Below are 17,854 nucleotides of genomic sequence, written 5' to 3'. Positions count from 1 at the left end.
GGCACATGTCCTGGTTGTGGACTCGATCCCCAGTCAGGGGTGTGCAGGAGGCAGCCGGTGGTCAATGACTCTCTCATCATTGATGTTTCTGTCTTTCTCTTCCCCTCTCCCTTCCTCTCTCTGAAATCAATAAAGATATATTTTTTAAAAAAACAAAAAAACTTCCTTTTTGTGTATCTATGATCTTCAGTTATTAAAAGGATGAAAATGCTTCATGTTTTTATGAATAATTCTTTATAGATCTGTGAAGTGATGATTTAAGTGAGTAATAAAAATTTATCCCCTTTGAAGGTGCTGTTTATTATTTTTTAATCCTCACCGGAGGATATATTTATTGACTTTAGAAAGAGAGGAGGAGTGGGGGAGAGAAACATTGATGTGAGAGAGGGATATCAATTGTTGCCTCCCATATGTGCCCAACCTGAAATTGAACTCAAAATCTTTCGGTGTACAGGACGACACACCAACCAACTGAGCCACCCGGCCAGGGCAGTGCTGTTTATTTTTATCAAAGTTTTAATCCTCTGATCTAATCCCTCTTGTTCTATTTATGTCTCATCAGTTACCAAGTCCTCTTGATTCTGTTCCAGGCTTTCTGTACTGCCTTTCCTGTTCATCTTTTTTGCTGCCTCCATCTCCTGCCCTCCTCTCCCCACCCCCATTCTGTGTGCTGCTCTCCTCACTTGCAGGGGCTGGACCCCTTTCCAGATCCTCTCCAATATCCCCTTCAGTCCAGATCTCCTAAAACACTCTTGATCTTTTCACTGCTGTACTCAGAGGCCTTCACTTAGCTTCTCACTTTCCCAGGATAAAGTCAGACCCTTGTTGGACTCAGAAAAGCCCTCACAGTGCCCGTTCCACCTTCTCCCTGCAGTTTTACATACTTCTCTACAGAGAGCGTGCAGCCACTTTTAGGTGGGCCTCCTGGTTGTTCCTTGCTGGCCCTGGGTCATATTCCTCTCATCCCCCTGCTCTTCCTTCCCCTCCAAATCCTACTCATCCCTCCAGGGCCAGTTCAAGTGTCTCCCCCCCCCCCCCCAATCCCCAAAGCCTCCTTCTGGTGCCAGGTGAGTGACAGCCCCTCCCCTGCCCACCTTGGCAGTCCCAGTGCCCACAGCCCTCAACTACTGCATAGCTTTGGCTTCACATTGAATTATTTCTGGTTCCTGCTCATATCTCATGTTTTCAATGAGATTGAAGCCACTTGGCACAAGAGTTGCATCCTCTGTTGTGGGGTGGCCCCACCACTCCCTCCATGGTGTCCTGTACACAGACCCCAACTTACTTACTGCACTAAAATACTAGTTTAGTACATAAAAATCAATAAAATCCCATTGAGAATGGTGGAATAGCAACAGTGATAGGGAGCAGAAGCTGAAGAGGACAGTTTAATTTTAAACAATCATATGAAGGGAGCAAGTTTTGTAAAACACTTTTGTTGGTCTTCATATTCTCCATGGGCCAGGTTTTCTTTTTGTATGGAAATGTATATGCCATATCTCTTATCCAAACATTTGCTTAGTGAAGTAAATATTGTTCCGTAAGGTAGTTTAGAAAGAGCAATAGATTTCATGAAGGCTAGCAGTAGGATAAGCCCCCCTTTTCCTACTCCATTGTTGTAAATGAAGTCTGACAGCAAGAAGTGAGTGTTTGTGCCTGAGAATCAGTTTATTCCCAGCACTACATACATTTAAAAAGGAGAGAGGTATAGTCAGCAGTCACCTGTTCTGTTTGAAGTCTGGGAGTCTTGCCTGGCCGGTGTGGCTCAGTGGTTGAGCATCGACCTGTGATCCAGGAGATCTCGGTTCAGTTCCTGGTCAGGGCACATGCCCTTGTTGCGGGCTCCATCCCCAGGAGGGGGTGTGCAGGAGGCAGCCAATCAGTGATTCTCTCTCATCATTGATGTTTCTATCTCTCTCTCCCTTCCTCTTTCTGAAATCAATAAAAAATATATTTTAAAAAAATAAAGTCTAGGAGTCTAGACTCAGACAGTGATGTCCCATTGTCAGAAACTGGGCTCTTATTGTGTCGTACAAAATACGCAGAAATTCAAGGCCATCCTACTTTCACTGTGTACAGTATAAGTTTGAGTTGTTTTAAATAAAGTTATCTCAGAAATAATGATCAGAAATAAAGACATTTTAAAGGCATATGTAAACAGCAGTCACCTACGCATCTAGTAGAAGCAGAATGGCTGAAGTGGTCGAGAAGTCCAAGAATGAAAGAAGAAAGGCAACCAAGACAGTTGTTCCTCAGGAGAAAGTTTGTGAGAAGAATTCTGTTCTGCATATTGATTTGGACGGAAAAGTGGGGAAAATAGTGCATAAGTAATATGAATGGAGGAATCAACAGTTCTGTTTTAAGGCGCACAGGAAGAATTGAGAGGAAAACTAATGTAACATGTCAAGCAGTGTTTGTGGTTGGATAAGTGTTATAGGTTAAGGCCCTTTCATGTCAGATCGACTGCTGTTCTATGACAGATTAAATAAAAAAACTGCCTTCACTTCACCCTTGTTAATTACCTGTACATTTCCTAGAACTGATTGTGCTTTTTTACTTATATGTCCTGGTGTTGCTTTAATTACAAAGGGAAAGTTTTCTTTTTCTCTTGATACACCTCAGTAAATTTGAATGTCTATTCTGATAGTCTCAGCTAATACAATTGTTTAGACGAACTGTTAGTTTAACCCCCCCAAAGTTAATTGATACAAGCATTACTCTTAAAAGACCCATATTCTGTTTTATTATTGCTTGAACACTGCAATCTGCTCTTGTGTTTCTGATATTCTGGGTATTTGTGACTGTTTTCTTGGTTTTTCATTTTCTGGTTGGTGTAACGATTAATCTTTCAAGTGTTTGTATTATAGGGTGGATGTGTCGACTCAACCAACCAAAGCCTGGCTCTATTGTTCATGACCCTTGGACAACAGGACGTTTCCAAAGTCCTTCTAGGACCGCTCTCTCCCTACACGTGAGTTGTGTTCTTTTAGCCTCACTGTGCTGTCCAGTCTGTGCTGTGTGTTGCCTGTCACTATGAACACCTGCTTGTACTGACCCTGGAATGAGCTGGAAGTTGTCACTCTTAACCTGGTGTTTAACAAGGATCTTGCCTTTCTTTCTCTCCTATAGTTTCATCATTCTCATCTATCATTTCCATGGCATTAAAGTCGTGTGGTATATTCTTTGGTCTATGCTTTAGATTTTTCTCATTTTGGAGGTAAACTCCTGGTTCCATTATAGCTTAGATTTTGTTAGTTTTTTTAATCCCTCTCTTTCCTAGCTCTGGAAATAGAGCTGTCTTTTTGTCTAAGATGATAGGATATGAATGGCTGGAAGGATGAAGAAAGAGGCAAAGTCTATAGTGTTGCCACTGGACTAGTATGGAAATTGTGAAGGTGAGTTTCAGGCCATTGGGTGTTATCAGAAGTCAACTGCTGAGGCATTAAAGCCAGCATGCTACAAAAAGAGCCACTGATGAGAAGACTTGAATTGTTAACAGCAGAGTGAAAGCAGCGCTTCCCATAGGTAGCAGATGAGTTTTCTGTAAGCATCCTGCGTGAGCCCTGACATCTGGGTGTGTATACATGTGCTTGAGATCATTATTACATGGCCATCTGCGGATGGGGAGTGGGCCTTGTGTGGGAGGAGATACTCAGGTAGATATGAGATTGAACTGCCCTTTTTCGGTTATCATGGTACCGATGCTGTATATCTGAAAGGTACAGTACTGTGATAACTGAAGAATGGTGGTGCCATCACATTGAGTAAGGGGCCAGCACTGCTGGGGGCCATTGGACCATTGGACCGTCGCTTGGGGTGCATGGAGAACAGGAGCTTGAAAGAGATTCTTTTGGAGCTTTTTTAAAAAATTTTGAGTTGGTGGTGGGAAGTTCTTTGGGGAAGTGGAAATAAGAGAATACACTGTGCTAGCAGTGGGGGAAGATTGATAAGCAGGAAATTGGTGAGGACTACATTATTTGTTGATACCTTTTTTAAAGTGTTTCATGGACAGGAAACCTGAAATTGAGTAATCCTCAGTGGAACACTAACACCAGGAATCAACATTGCTGAAACAGACTGTAGTTCAGGCATTTGGAGAGGAGGCAAGGGCTGGGAGTACAGCGCCCTGAGTGCAGAGATTTGCTTCCTGTGGAGAGTCTGCTGGAAGTGCTGACAGGTGTGTGTGTGTGTGTGTGAGAGAGAGAGAGAGAGAGAGAGAGAGAGAGGGAGAGAGAGAATGTGTGTGTGTGTGGTCATGGGGCATGGGGTTTGGCAGAACATTATGTGCAAAATGGAATCTGTATTTTTAGTTTTCCTTGACACTTTCTCTTTTTTTGCTCTTTGAGATTTTTTTTCAGTTTGGCTACAGAGCCTTTATAATTCTTTCAAGTCAGCAGCCCCTGTGGAGATGGTCAAGATGTGGCTGGATATTTTTTTCAAGTTCCTGAGCCCTCCTCAACACACCCACTCACCAGACATTAATTGCAGTCTTGTCTTCCAGAAACCTCATCTAAAATTACTACATCTCCCAGGAAAACAGACTGGTCTGCTCTGAATGGAGCTTCACAGGACTGGGACAAGTTACAGAACTATGTTTGAGACTTGGGGCTTTCTTTCTCTGGGTTTCCTGCTTCCCAGTGTTTCATACAAGAAGGGGCAGCTGTGGGTGGGAGAGCATAGCCTACTTTCTTTTTGGTGAGCTGGCACAAGGTGCGGATGTGGGGGTTGTAAGGAATTTATTTTTGAAAGCCGTATCTGTTTGGGACTCTTGTTGCCCTTTATCATTGTGGAAGGCTCCAGTGGTCCAGAGTGGTGAAGGGCAAAGGTGGGAAGAAATATACATCCTTCAGGGACCCAACAGACGAAGTTAACATTATATTGGTGGGCACAGCCTAGGGTAAAAAAGGCACAGAATCTATAGTCAGTGTAATCATGGTGGGGTGTTCAGGTTGTTTTAATTGGATTCAAGAGTTTTGGAGACCAAACTGTCACATTTTTATGTACAGTTAGACTCATAAAAATCTATTTTTTGAAATCTCAAATTTCTCAGGAAAACTAGAAGCAAGACCCTCCTTGGTTTAAAGAAATATATTTTTTGTAGCATTTTTCAGGTTCTGATTTGTATAAATAGCTTTCTTAATTTTTTTTTACAGAGCACTGGGATTAGGTGGATGTTTTTCTTGCAGTATTGCTTTCAAACTCTTTCTGGAAAATAAGGTCTCTGTTCTTCCTTTTGTTCTCCCCTCTGTCATCTTCTGCTGGTGGTTTTCTGTGTTACCTGAGAAAGCAAGTCTATATGTGTGAAATTCTTCAGGAAGGCCAGAGAGATGTTTTTCAGTAGAATAAAATAGTATTGGATAACATGCTGGTATGTGGAAAATCTATTTCTGTTCATTTTGTTGAGTTTTAGGTGATTTATAATTGATGTCAGTGGGTCTACCTTCCCCTGAAAAAGCTTAATATTATAGTTTAGGGAGGATTTATACTTTATTTAAAAGTAGGATTAACAGCAAGAAATAGCGCTTTCACAAATTATCAGTGATTGGAGGCTGCGGTCACCAGAGATTTCTACATTTTGTTGGTCATGGGCATTGAAATGCAGTCTTCAACACCCATGACTTCAGTTTTGGCTCCAACTTCAGTTCTGGCTCTATCCTGGAGCACCAGGAGACCATGGAGAGGCATTTAGCATCTCTGAGCCTCGATCTCATCTGTGGAGAAGGTGAATGGTCATGAAGTCATGGGCTTGTGGAAATGGAGTGAGGCTTAAATAAGGTCAGGTACGTAGTGCTCCCAGCAATGCAGTGCTCCTGGCAGAGCCCAGTCAGTGCTGGCACTGCGGTCTCCTCCCAGACACCCCCTTGCCCTGCCCCAGTCTGGGAAATCCAGTCTCCTGTTAAGGTAACTTTGAAAACTAGGAGGCCCAGTAAACTTGCTTTAGGTAATCTCAGGCCTAAAGTCAGCTGTAAATTGTTTGCTCAGATATCTATAAATCTGTATCCAGTAATTTTTAAATTTATGACTAACTCCTGTAGTCAGATTGCTAAACAAACTATACACATCTTATTTACTGTTTCCAAGAATTCTGTAAGGTAGGTGTTTATTTAACAAACACATATAGTATTTACTGTTAGCTGATGTTGTTTTAGGTGCTTTACAAATATGAACTCATTTATTTTTCATTATAACCCTAGGAGGGTGACAAAAGCAGGCACCGTTGCACGCTTCATTTTGCAGGTGAGGGGATTGAGGCACAGAGAGGTAGAGTCATGTGCCCAGGGTCACATAGTCAGCAGGTGGAGTTCAGATCCAGACAGTCTCGTCCAGAGTCCATGCTTCCCTGACCCATTGCTCTTATGTAAGTGCTGGGATCTCATCCCTGTTGTTAGACTCCAGACACCTCCCTGCCCGAGACAGGGTGCCATGCCAATCTTTTCAGAGTCCTCATTGCAAATTCTGCTGTGAAATGCTCTTCCATCTTTACTTGGAGTCTAAAATGAACTATGCCACTTTGTTTTTTCCTAAGTTTAACTAATGACCTCTCTGCTACTTGTGAAGTGCTAGGGAGTGAGAGCCCAGTGTCCTTGTTAAACACTGTCCTACTGGAGATTCTTGGCTCACCCCACCGAAGCACAGGAGTGTGAAGATCAAACGAGATAATGCAGGGGAAACTGGACGTGCTGGCCAAGCCTGCAGCTATTTGGGTTCAGTTGTTTAACTGCTCTCCTGAGAGGGCAGAATACCACTCCACCTTACATTTGTGATTTAATTATGTTTAAATGCAGCAAAGCCCTGTCATCTTTATTAAGCTGTTTGAACTCCAAACCATATTTGGCATTTGGTAAGAGCAAGTGATATCTTTTACTTTTCGGATGAGAGAGGCCAGTGACCTGCTCATAGTGAATTTTTAGCCAAACTTTTCCTGGGACCCACATCTCCCAACCATGCAACCAGCCTGTCTCTGTCTTCTGCCTTTATAGCTGAGTTTAATAACTTTGTTCTTAGAGCGGAGGCCAGCTGGGCTTTGGGAAAGCCACTGTCTGGCAGAACAAGCACCACCAATATGTTTAAAAGCTGTCGTATAATGACTACAAGGGGCCCCATTCAGCCATTTCTCTTCTCACACCCAGATGTCCCACCCCCTCCTTATACCTGAGAAGCAGGTAACCTCAATACCCAAGTGGCTTGATGGAGCAGGAATCAGGACCCTCCGTTGTGGTTTGTGTTTGTGGAGCTTCCAGAAAGAGGGAGGGGGGCTTCCCATAATTGCTTTCACCCCTACTCTCTAGCAGGCATCAGAAGAGTGACCTGGTGAGAGGGGCTGGATTTTAAGGGGCAGGGCCTGGCACCTGGTCAGTCCTGGGCAGTTGGGATTCAACAGAGAGATGACTTTGAGGCCAGTGGCTGTCACCCATTGACCAACAGTGCTGGTGGGAACAGCCTACTCTTGGGAGATACATAAGAAAAATTATCTCTGTGTTCTAGGATCCTTGAAACCTGCTGTCAGATGGCCTGGAGGCTTTCATGCTTTAAGTCACTTTGTATTAGAAAAAAAGAGTTTACTACAGATTTAGTTTAAGTCCTTCACATGGGAGTCGCACAGTCCCACCTGCCTAATGTGGTTAGTCTGAAAAGCTGCCAGTTGCACCGCGCAGGTGGTCGGTCCTCTGACAAGGAGCAGAGCTGCTCTCAGCATGTGCGGCGCGCTCTGCCTGGCTGTGCAGCCATGTGGGGAGTCTAGGATGTGGAGAACAGCGCGGTGTTTGGAAGAGAAGGAAAGGGAAGCGGCGGGGCCTGTGCGTGGCTGCAGCCATGCAGAGCCGTGCGCCTGTGAAGGATGTGGATCAGCACCGGACGTGACTTTGTTCAACTGCATGTAGATACAGGGCGAGTTTATGCTCTGTTTGTTTTTCATTTTCTTAAAGAGACTGTTAGGATTTAATATTGTCTATGGTTATTTCTCAGCTTCTGAGCATGCTTGTTCTTTGATAGCCCAGCTACAGGAGACACAGGGAAACATACAGGAGGACATTCTGAAACATACCTTAATCCAGTCCCTTATAGAGTCTTCCTCAGACAGACTGAGGGGTTGGCAGAACATTATGTAAAAAGTGGAACCGACTTTGCTTTTTATAACTATTCCAAAGGCTACAAATACCTCAAAGCTACAAATATGTAGACTTGCACACTCAAACCTGTGTTTCTCCTGCCCCTCTCCAAGAGATCAGAAGCAAGCTGAGGCCTCTTAGGAGTTCTGCCAGCTGGAGACGGTGCCTGGTTTTTCCAGCACAGTTGAACGATTCAGAGTGAGGAGGCTGGGGAGGCTCTGGGAGCAGCAGGCCTGTGTTAGAGCAGCGCGCGAGAGCAAGCTGTTCCCCTTAGAATGCAGATGAGCGGTGAGATGGCTGGCTTTGTCTGCGCTGCTGCCAGCTGGATGCTTTGCCCGCAGATGTGGACTGTTTATCTGCGGGTTTGGTATGTTTTTCTTCTTTTCCTAGGACAGGGTGGGGTGGAGAGCAAAAAACTGAAAATTGATAAGACAGGAAAACCAGCAGGGGAAGAACTGACTTCCTTTAATTGCTAAGAATGTTGAAGTCATTTCTCAAAATTAGTCCCAACTCCTAAATTCTTTTTCATGTCTCATTATTGAATGTGTTACATAATGCCCAGCAGGTATAATGGGCTTCAGTGGAAGAGGGAGTGAGAAGTGAGGAATTTGCCCTGGCCAGGTAGCTCAGTTGGTTAGAGCGTTTTCCCAGTATGCCAAGGTTTCGGGTTCTGTTGCCAATCAGGGAACATAAGAAGCAACCAATAAATGCATAAATAAGTGGGACAACAAATCTCTCTCTCCCTCCCCACTTCCTCTCTCTCTCTCAAAAAAATTAAATAAAAAAATCAATAAATAAAAATTAAAAAAAAAAGAAGTGGAACTTTTCTGTGAGCATACAGCGCTTACCAGAACCACTCTCCAGGGCAGTTCCTGTTTCATGTCTTAGCTAATCCCTGACATGCTGGTCATGTCAGCCAGACAGGGTGAGGAATTGTTCGGGCCCCTTTTCTCCTTTTGCCTTTTCCTCCTTTGACTAGATCGAATAGGACAGAGGAACAGGAAGGGGTGGAAAATTCATTGCAGTAAGCTTTGTGGGTGGGAGCCAGGATCAGTACTTTGTTTTAACTTCACAAATATATATTATTTATTTTGAATAGCTTTATTGAGATATAATTCATATGCCACATGAAAGTGTATAGTTCATTGGTTTTTAGTATATTCTCAAAGTTCACAAAGTAAATATAACTACAATCTAATTTTAGAATATTTTCACCACCCCAGAAAAAAACCCTTTGCCCATTCATGGTTATTCCCCATTCCTCCCACTACCCCCAGCCTCAGGCAGCCACTAATCTGCTTTCTGCCTCTATAATAGATTTGACTATTCTGTCCATTTTATATAAATAGACTCACAATTTGAGTTCCTTGGTGACTCGCTTTGTTCACTTAGCATATGTTTTCAAAGTTCACCCATATTGTAGCATGTGTCAGTATTTTGTGCCTTTTAATGGTTGAATAATATTCCATTGTATGGATATACCACATTTTGTTTATCCATTCATCAGTTGATGGGATTTGGGTTGTTTCCATTTTTTTAAGTGTTAGGAATAATGCTCTTTTGAACATTTGTGTAAAAGTTTTTATGTGGGTGTATATTTTCATTTCTCTTGTGTATATATCTAAAAGTAGAATTCCCAGATCATATGATAACTCCTTGTTTAACATTTTGAGGAACTGTCATACTGTTTTCCACGGTGGTGACAATTTTTTATCTGACCCACACATTGGTTATTATCTGTCTTTTTTATTGTAACCATTCTATTGGGTGTGAAATGGTATCTCATAGTGGTTTTGATTTTCACTTCCCTAATGACTAATGATGTTGAACATACTTTCATGTGCTTATTGGCTATGTGTCTATCTTCTTTAGAGAAATACCTATTCAGATTCTTTACCCATTTTTAAATTAAGTTGTTTTTTATTATTGAATTGTAAGAGTTCTTTATATATTCTATATATTAGATATATACCCTTATCTATATGATTTGCAAATATTCTCTCCCATCCTGGGGATTGTATTTTCACTTTCCTGGTAGTGTCCACAAAAGGTTTTAATTTTTATGAACTCCAGTTTATTCATTTTTTCTGTTATCACTCTGCTTTTCCTGTTGCATCTAAGAAACCATTGCCTAGCCCAAGATCATGAAAATTCACTCCTGTTTTCTTCTGTGAGTTTCATAGCCTTAGCTCTTATGTGCAGGTCTTTGGTCCATGTTGAGTTATTTTTTGTGCATGATGTGAAGAAAGGGCCTGTGTGAAGTTGTTCCATCACCATTTCTTTGAGAAGGTTATTCTTTCCCAGTTAAATTATCTTGGCACCCTTTTTGAAAATCAGTTGAATATAAATGAGATAGTTTATTTCTTGACTCTCAATTCCGTTCTATTGATCTCCATGTCAGGGTCAGTATTTTGAAAGCTCCCCAGGTGATTCTATGTACATTTGGGGCTGAGAACCACCTGGCTGGGGTAGGGAGTTTGGATGGTTTGATTGGCAGGGAGCACAACGCAAGGTTGCAGGAATAACTATTACAGATATGCAGACCATCTGTTCTTAACTAAGCCAGTGTTTTTCAGACTTGCCTGATAAAAATCACCAAGGGTGCTTGTGAATAATAGATTTCTGGGCCTCTCTGCACTGGGGAGCCAGGGCCTGGGAAAGGGTGGGGAGGGGGACGTCTTTGCATGTGGCCTGTGATTCTGGGCTCTTCCACATGGACATGTCTTCCCAATTCGTTGCCAGTTGGTCAGAGTCTTCAGGAACTTTTATGTCTAATGAATGTTCCTGGTGAGTCTTATGGTCAGGGTAGCTGGGACAATGCTAAATCTGCCAAGTCAGACCAGTAGAAGCCTACATACTTGTACTGTGGTCCTTCCACAGAACGCTATTCCCAAGGTACTCTTGGGGTAAAGCCATAGCTCCATCTTAAGGGAGATGACAAGAAAGCCCCATGCAACTTCCTGCCGTATTTACTGTGAACTCTTTCCTGGCTACCTTATTCAATATTGCCTCCTGCCATATACACAGATATTGTTACACCCGCATTTCCTCCCCATCTGCCTTGTTTATGTTACTTAAATTTCCCTTTTCAAGAACATTTAACTTATGTCTGCCTCACTAGATTGAAAACTTCATGTGAGAAGGTATTTTTAGTTGACTGCAACACCTCCAGTAGTTGACTGCAACATCTCCAAGAACAGAGCTTGGCACACTATAGACATTCAACAGATATTTGCTAAATGAGTCGAAGAATGTTGATGAGGTTGAGGAATGAAGAGAGAGACTTCTCTGTTTTGGTATCAGCAGTAGTCATTCTGCTTGGTTTTACCACAAGACGCTGTGAATCACAACAGTATGTATTTCTCTCTGCAGGAGCCACTCAGAGATTAGTGCCACATTCATGTCCCCTGTAACATGTGTGTAGGGCAGGACTTACCTGTCATGTACTAACCTCTAACCTTATTTAAGTCATCTGGTTGTATTGTGTGCATCTTTACACAAATACAAACCGTCTTTGGAAACTGGTACGCTATAAAGAAATTATTTAATCCGCTTGATGAGAATTTCTTAATTTTGGTCATTCCTATTCATCTGGGAAATTAAAAGCTTGGGTTCTAGGTGGAAGGAGAAATTTTTAAAAAATCAAATTCCTACCCTAGCCGGCTTGGTTCAGTGGTTAGAGCGTTGGCCGAGGATTCAAGGGTCCCAAGTTAGATTCGAGCCAAGGGCACGTACTTTGGTTGCAGGCTTGATCCCTGGCCCTGGCTGGGGTGCGTGAAGGAGGCAACACATCGATGTCCCTCCCTCCCTCCCTCCCTCCCTCCCTGAAAAGCAATGTAAAAAAATATCCTTGGGTAAGAATAAAAAAAAAAAAAAAAAAAAATCAAATTCCTCTTTCATTCCCTCCTTTTTTTTTTTTTTAGGATAGAATTTTTGCGGCATTTGAAGAGCTTTTTCCAGATTATGTTTAAAATCGAAACCAAGCCGTGTGGTGAAGAACGTAAGGGTGGGGATAAGATACTGATGACCTGTGTTGGCATTGGCTTCTCCAACCTTAGCAAGACCCTCAAGTGATACTGTCACAGGATAAGAGGCCTCAACGCCTGCAGACCAAGCAGAAGCTGCCAAGGACCCAAAGGGACCAAGTCCAAATTCCTCCGGGACAGGATCACCTGATATTAAGGCCTTTCTTCGTTTTCTATTTAAAAGTAATCAGCACATGCAAATAAAAGACTTCCTTATACCATGTGGTTTCTGGCATTTCTGCAGTGGTATTGACATTCCTCAGGAGGCCCTGTCACAAACAGCTCCCGTGGCTTACCTGAAGAACAGGCCTTCAGGACACAGTCATGCCACCGGACCAACATCACAGCTGCCTTTCAGCAGAGCTTCCTCAGCCTGTGTCCCTGTGTGCCTGTCATGTGGCATCTGTTCTTGTTCTTTCTTCAAGGACTGACCTTTTTGAACCTTGGTTTCTGTATAGGGATTAAATGAGATAATAATGGTGGAAACTCTTTATGAGTAGTGCGGTGTTACGCAAATTTCAAAGAATGGTGTATTAGACCATTTCTTTCCTCGTCTTCGGAATGGGCTCTGTTATCTTGGAGACAGATTCAGCTCCCTGTCTGGTTCATTGTGTGGGGTGGGCAGAGGGGGATGAGTGCCTAGGGAGGGCAGGACCCTCCAATTAAAGTTATTGGATATTTTCTCTATCTCAAGTGTGCTATATGTTTCTTATTTTATTCTCTCAATAACCCTGTGATGTAGATTTTTATTCTCTTGGCAAGATTAAAAAAGGATATTTTGTTCCTTTGAAATTTATAATGTAAAGATATTACCTCTCCCAATTTAAAGGTCTAAGTGTAATAGTGTCAGCGTCTGGAATTTTGCTTACTTATAAGCTACTAAGTTAGATTATTACTGTTTCATGGATGCTAAAGGAAAACCTGAGAGTCTTCGGTCAGAGGTGAAGAACTTGGTCACTCAGAGCACAGTGAGCAGCATGAGCTTCATGTTTGTATTGGTTTCTCCTGTCTCCCAAGTCCCAAGTGGTGGTGTGGAGGGGCCCAGGAGGACGCCGTGCACGCAGTGGGCTGCATCACAGCCAAGGCACATGCGCGCTTGGGAGCTCTGCGCCCTGTAGCCCACCTGCTATTGTTCCAGGTGTGGGCATTACTTCATCCCTCCAGACTGCTTGCTGTGAACAGTTATGAGAAGGGGTCTAGGTAAAGACCTCCCCAGCAAGAATGTGCAGGAACACTCAGGGTTGTGTGTATGGGGTTGGAGTTGGTAGAAGTTGGGGAGATCTGATTCTACTAGGATTCCAAATGGTATTCTGGGGTGGGCTTTTGGAGTATGAAAAATCTTTGCCTGCCCAGTCGCCTTGATACCCTTTTCTTTTTCAGTGGAAGGGGCCCGAGGAAGTCTGCTCTATTACTGGGGTGTGGGTGGATGTGGAGGTGGAGGGCCAACATTGAGGACAGCCAGACAGACCACTTTGAACTGTGCACTCTATGTGCCCAGAGCTTTCCATGCTGCATTTGTTTCTGTTGCTGCATAACAAGTCACCACAAACTTAGCAACTTAAAACAACCCATTTATCATCCACCGTTGTGTAGGTCAGAGGTCCTGGTGGGCTTGGCTGGGTTCTCTGCTTAGGGTCCCAAGGCTGATGTCAGGGTGTCAGCCGGTGCTGGATCTGGTAAAGAAAAAGCTTCCGGTTCATTCAGCCAGCAGAATTCAGGTTGTAGGACCGAGTCCATTTCTGGCTGGCTGGGGATGACTCTCAGCTTAGAGGCTGCACGCATTTCTCATAACTTGCTTCCCTCCGTCTTCAAGCCAGCAGTGGTGCAGTGGTGCATCCAATCCTGTTGCTTCAGATCCTTCATGTGCTCTGAATCCGACCTCCTCTTGTACCGGCTGAGGACAACATTGCTTTTAGATGACTCATATCACAGTCCCACCCGGATAACCTCCCTATCTTAAGGTCATCTGGTCACAGTAGTACCTGGATTAGTGTTTGAATAGCCAGGGGCTGGGAATCTCGGTCATCTGAGAATTTTGCATACCACACATGCTGCAGTCTCGTTTAGTGCTGCTGACGTTTGAACCCGGATCTCCCCGTGCGCGGATACAGGACTAAGGGGCTGCGTGACAAGTACTATCCTACAGGAGCTTTCTATCCCTTAGAACAAGCTGTGGGGATGGTACTGTTGGTCAGTTCAGGGTGGCTGTAGACTCCGGGCAGGTCATTGGCAGCAGACGGAACGTGTGCCCCTATCTGCTGTAAATACGGAAGGGTCTGTTGGTTTCCAGCCTTCCATCTGTCCCAGCTGCTTTTGGAGTGGGAACATCTGGCAGTAGTGATGGTATTGCCAAAAAGAGGACAAATTTAGCATTTCTTTAAACAGTCTACTCCCAGCCGTTTTTCTCAAATGCCCCAAAGAGGCAACAGCACTTCCTGGGAAGAAGCGGTCCCCTGCAGGTTGCTGGTACAGCTTAGTGACACTCAGCCCCCTGGTCTCTGCCTCGTTCTTAGCTTAGCCCCGATTGGTCCGGCTTCCCCGCGGCAGTTCAGTGAGAGATTCCAGCATTTGGGGCTTGGTTTTCTGCCTTGGCTTGTCTGCTCCCCTCGACAGAGACAGGCCACTCTGGAATATACCACTCAATGAGATAACTGATTTTTTTTTTTTTTAAAGCATGACCTTATTGGCATCATTGCAGAAGCATTGCCTTTGCCTTCCTGTCATTTACCACGCTCCGCTTTGGCCTTTCAACACCCTCCAACTATATCTATGTAAACACCAGCCCCCTCCATCATGATTATTTTACCGTATTCATCAAGACGGTTGAGAAGGGGTGGGAGGAAGCTAGGGTATTGCAACATGACATGCTGATGGGGAAAGCGACGGGAGGCTCTGTGGAAATCCAAATTACCCTCATAGAGCAGCTAAACCTCATGGGGTTGTGTTTTGTTTTTTTTGTTTTATCTTTTCTGATAAAAAGTGGTGAAGGACATCACTGATTACAGACCCAACAACCCCTCCCCCCCATCTTAAGTTGTACCATGGCCTGTCCTCTCACTGACATTCTACAACTAAAGACCACAAGGTGATCATTTCCAGTTAGGCTGTTTGTGTTGGGAGGCTCCTAGGAGAGGCCAGTGCTGGCAGCTAATTGTATGGTGACTGAGGGGAAGAGCTGAGGATGCTGAAGGCAGGGAAGGAAGCAGGCAGGAGGGAGTAGAGGAGGCTTGAAGAAGTGCATAAAATCAAAGGTACATGGAGAAAAAGAAACACCAGGGAAATAAAGAATTACCACAGTTTTGACTGTGCCCATGGGATTCACCTAGTGAGGTGAGAGGACCAAGGCTGGGTGAAGAAATGGATTTACTGGGGGCCTTGGTCATGGTGAACAGATTAGAATGTGGGATTCCATTGAGTTTTCCTGCTGGTACTTTGTTGGAGACCTGTGGAGGTGCCCGTGGGCAGTTTTAGCCGCTCTGTGATGAGTGGAAAGCCACCACAGGCCGTATGCCCAGCCTGGACCTCCATTGTCCTTACCTGGCTCCAGAGTGGGTGAGAAGTAGTAGCCTGTGCTTAGGGTGCCCATGTGCAGACCACGCTGGCCTGTTTGGGGAAGTGACTAATAGTTCATGGGAATGCCAGTAGGCAAGCAGGTCTTTCGTACTCTTTTTGGCTACCTCTAAGAAGCCGTTTAAAGTGGAACAATTTATCAATATTTGGCATCTCATGGAGGCCAAGCCACATCATTCCTTTACTTTTAAGCAAATAAAAGCTGGCCTTTTGTCAGGGTCTGCTTTACTTCTTGGTCACACTTGGCCCATACCTGTCAGACAGTCTGACCCCAAGCCTGAGGCACGGGCCTGGGACAGCACCTGCTGATGGGCCAGGTCAGTGTGTTTACCCTTCTTCCTGGTCCTGAGGCTAGTTGCTCTGGGTGTGCATCCTGCTCTGCTGAGACCCTCCTGGGGGCCTGCAGAGAGGTGATGGTGATCTCAGGGGTAAGTGAGGCACAGCTTGGTTTCTGGCCCAGCTCCGCTTCTAACCAGCCCTTATGACCTTAAATAATTCACTTTTCCTCACTTGGGTTTCCTCTGAGTAATTGGGGTATATGTGTGAGATAGTGCCAGAAAAATCGGGAAGATGCCCTTCTACCCATCCCCAATTCTTACATGTTTATTTGCGGTGGCAGAAAGGTTAGTGGCATGAGTATTTTTTTTAAACATTGAGATGTTCTCTTTGAGGTCTCAGGACACTCTTTATTTCCGTGCCCCCTCCCCTTCCTAACCCTCTAAAGAGCTTTACATCCAAAAATATTGATATTGATTTTAATACTTTCTGCTTCGATTTTGGAAATGTATATTCAAATTGATGAAAAGTAGGTGAATTTCTAGAAATCAGAAGCCAACTTAAAGATGAAGGAAAATGAACCAGCCCAGCAATAATACACGTGGCAACTCCATGTGTCTACTCTGTGAGTACCCTGTCACCACAGCTGTGAGAGCAGTGGGACTGCTGCTGGGCTCTCTGGTGGCCATTGGGCAACTCGTGTCCATCTTAGGAGTAGAGGGTGTCCCCAAGGAAGGGAAATGGTAGGGCAGCTGCCTCTTCCTGCTGCATCTGAGGATGGCTGGGCATTCTGAAGCTTTCTTGTCTTTAAGGAAAGATATTGGTGGGGACCATATATCTTGAAATGGTGCCTGGCTTGCTTCATGTAGGGATCCAGTATCAGTTAGAGACAACCGACCTCGGGCTACTTTAAGTGCTGATATGCTTGGTTCCTGGACCTTCCTGCACACTCTTCTGTTTTGACCTCTGCTATTTTACCTGTTAGGCAATTAAAGGCATCATGCCTAAGATTTGTAAACTTTGAAAAACCAATGGAAATGTTTGCAGAAAACAAACAAAAAAACAACAGGGAAACAAAACTAGCTCCAAATTATGCAAAGAAAAGAGCAAAAATAATGAAATATTCTCGAAATACTTCCCACCTTAATTGTTAGAACATAGAAAACTGTAGGTGAGAATTTTTTCTTCATAAGCATTTCTAAGCTCACACGATGCCAGCGAATCATAGTTAATCATCTATTAAATGAGTTGCTGGTCAAGCAATTTAAAAGGGAAAGTTATATAAAGCACTTGAGAACTTTGGGATGTGGCTGCATTTTAATATGTGTGGTTTGATACTGCTGCCGTAAGGCAGAGAGAGTGCAACCGTGTAAGCCTCCCCTCCCTGGGCCGCCTTGTCCGTCTGAAGGCCTCGGCAGCTGCCCAGGCAGCCCCACAGTGTCCTCTTTGACCCCTGGGGGCCTCCCCTGTCTAGCTCTCACCACACTCTGTTGTTTCATAATTCTCCTTCCTGTTAACTTATGATGGTATGGACTGGGCTTATCTTTTTTTAGGTTTGGTGTGGCTATGATTTTAAAGCTGTTTTTGAGAGTCTTTATTTTTTCAAAAAAAGATTAATTCGCCCGGCCGGGCGTGGCTCAGCGGTTGAGCGTCGACCTAGGATCCAGGCGATCGGGGTTCGATTCCCGGTCAGGGCACGTGCCCGGGTTGCGGGCTCAATCAATGACTCTCTCATCATTGATGTTTCTGTCTCTCTCCCCCCCTCCTTTCCTCTCTCTGAAACCAATAAAGATATATTTAAAAAAAAAAAAGATTAATTCAGTCATTTATGAGGAAAGCTTTTGGTTTCTTGAGTTTTAGTAGAGTATTGGAGTA

At 44.0% G+C, this 17,854-nt stretch overlaps 1 protein-coding gene across 1 annotated transcript in view; it reads left to right on the top strand.

The window, feature by feature from the left end:
- RCL1 (RNA terminal phosphate cyclase like 1) overlaps positions 1–12,857 on the top strand; it is a 56,401-nt gene extending 43,544 nt beyond the window's left edge. Inside the window, exons 8-9 of the mRNA XM_016214276.2 lie at positions 2,868–2,971; positions 12,032–12,857. Of these exons, the coding sequence (XP_016069762.2) occupies positions 2,868–2,971; positions 12,032–12,182 (255 nt within the window). The 3' untranslated portion in view covers positions 12,183–12,857. The remainder of the gene's footprint in view (positions 1–2,867; positions 2,972–12,031) is intronic.
- The last annotated feature ends 4,997 nt before the right edge of the window (positions 12,858–17,854 follow it).

The sequence above is a fragment of the Miniopterus natalensis genome, chromosome 12 (assembly GCF_054644295.1).
Source record: "Miniopterus natalensis isolate mMinNat1 chromosome 12, mMinNat1.hap1, whole genome shotgun sequence".
In the NCBI taxonomy this organism is placed as follows: domain Eukaryota; kingdom Metazoa; phylum Chordata; class Mammalia; order Chiroptera; family Miniopteridae; genus Miniopterus; species Miniopterus natalensis.
This window is presented reverse-complemented; position numbering and strand designations above follow the sequence as displayed.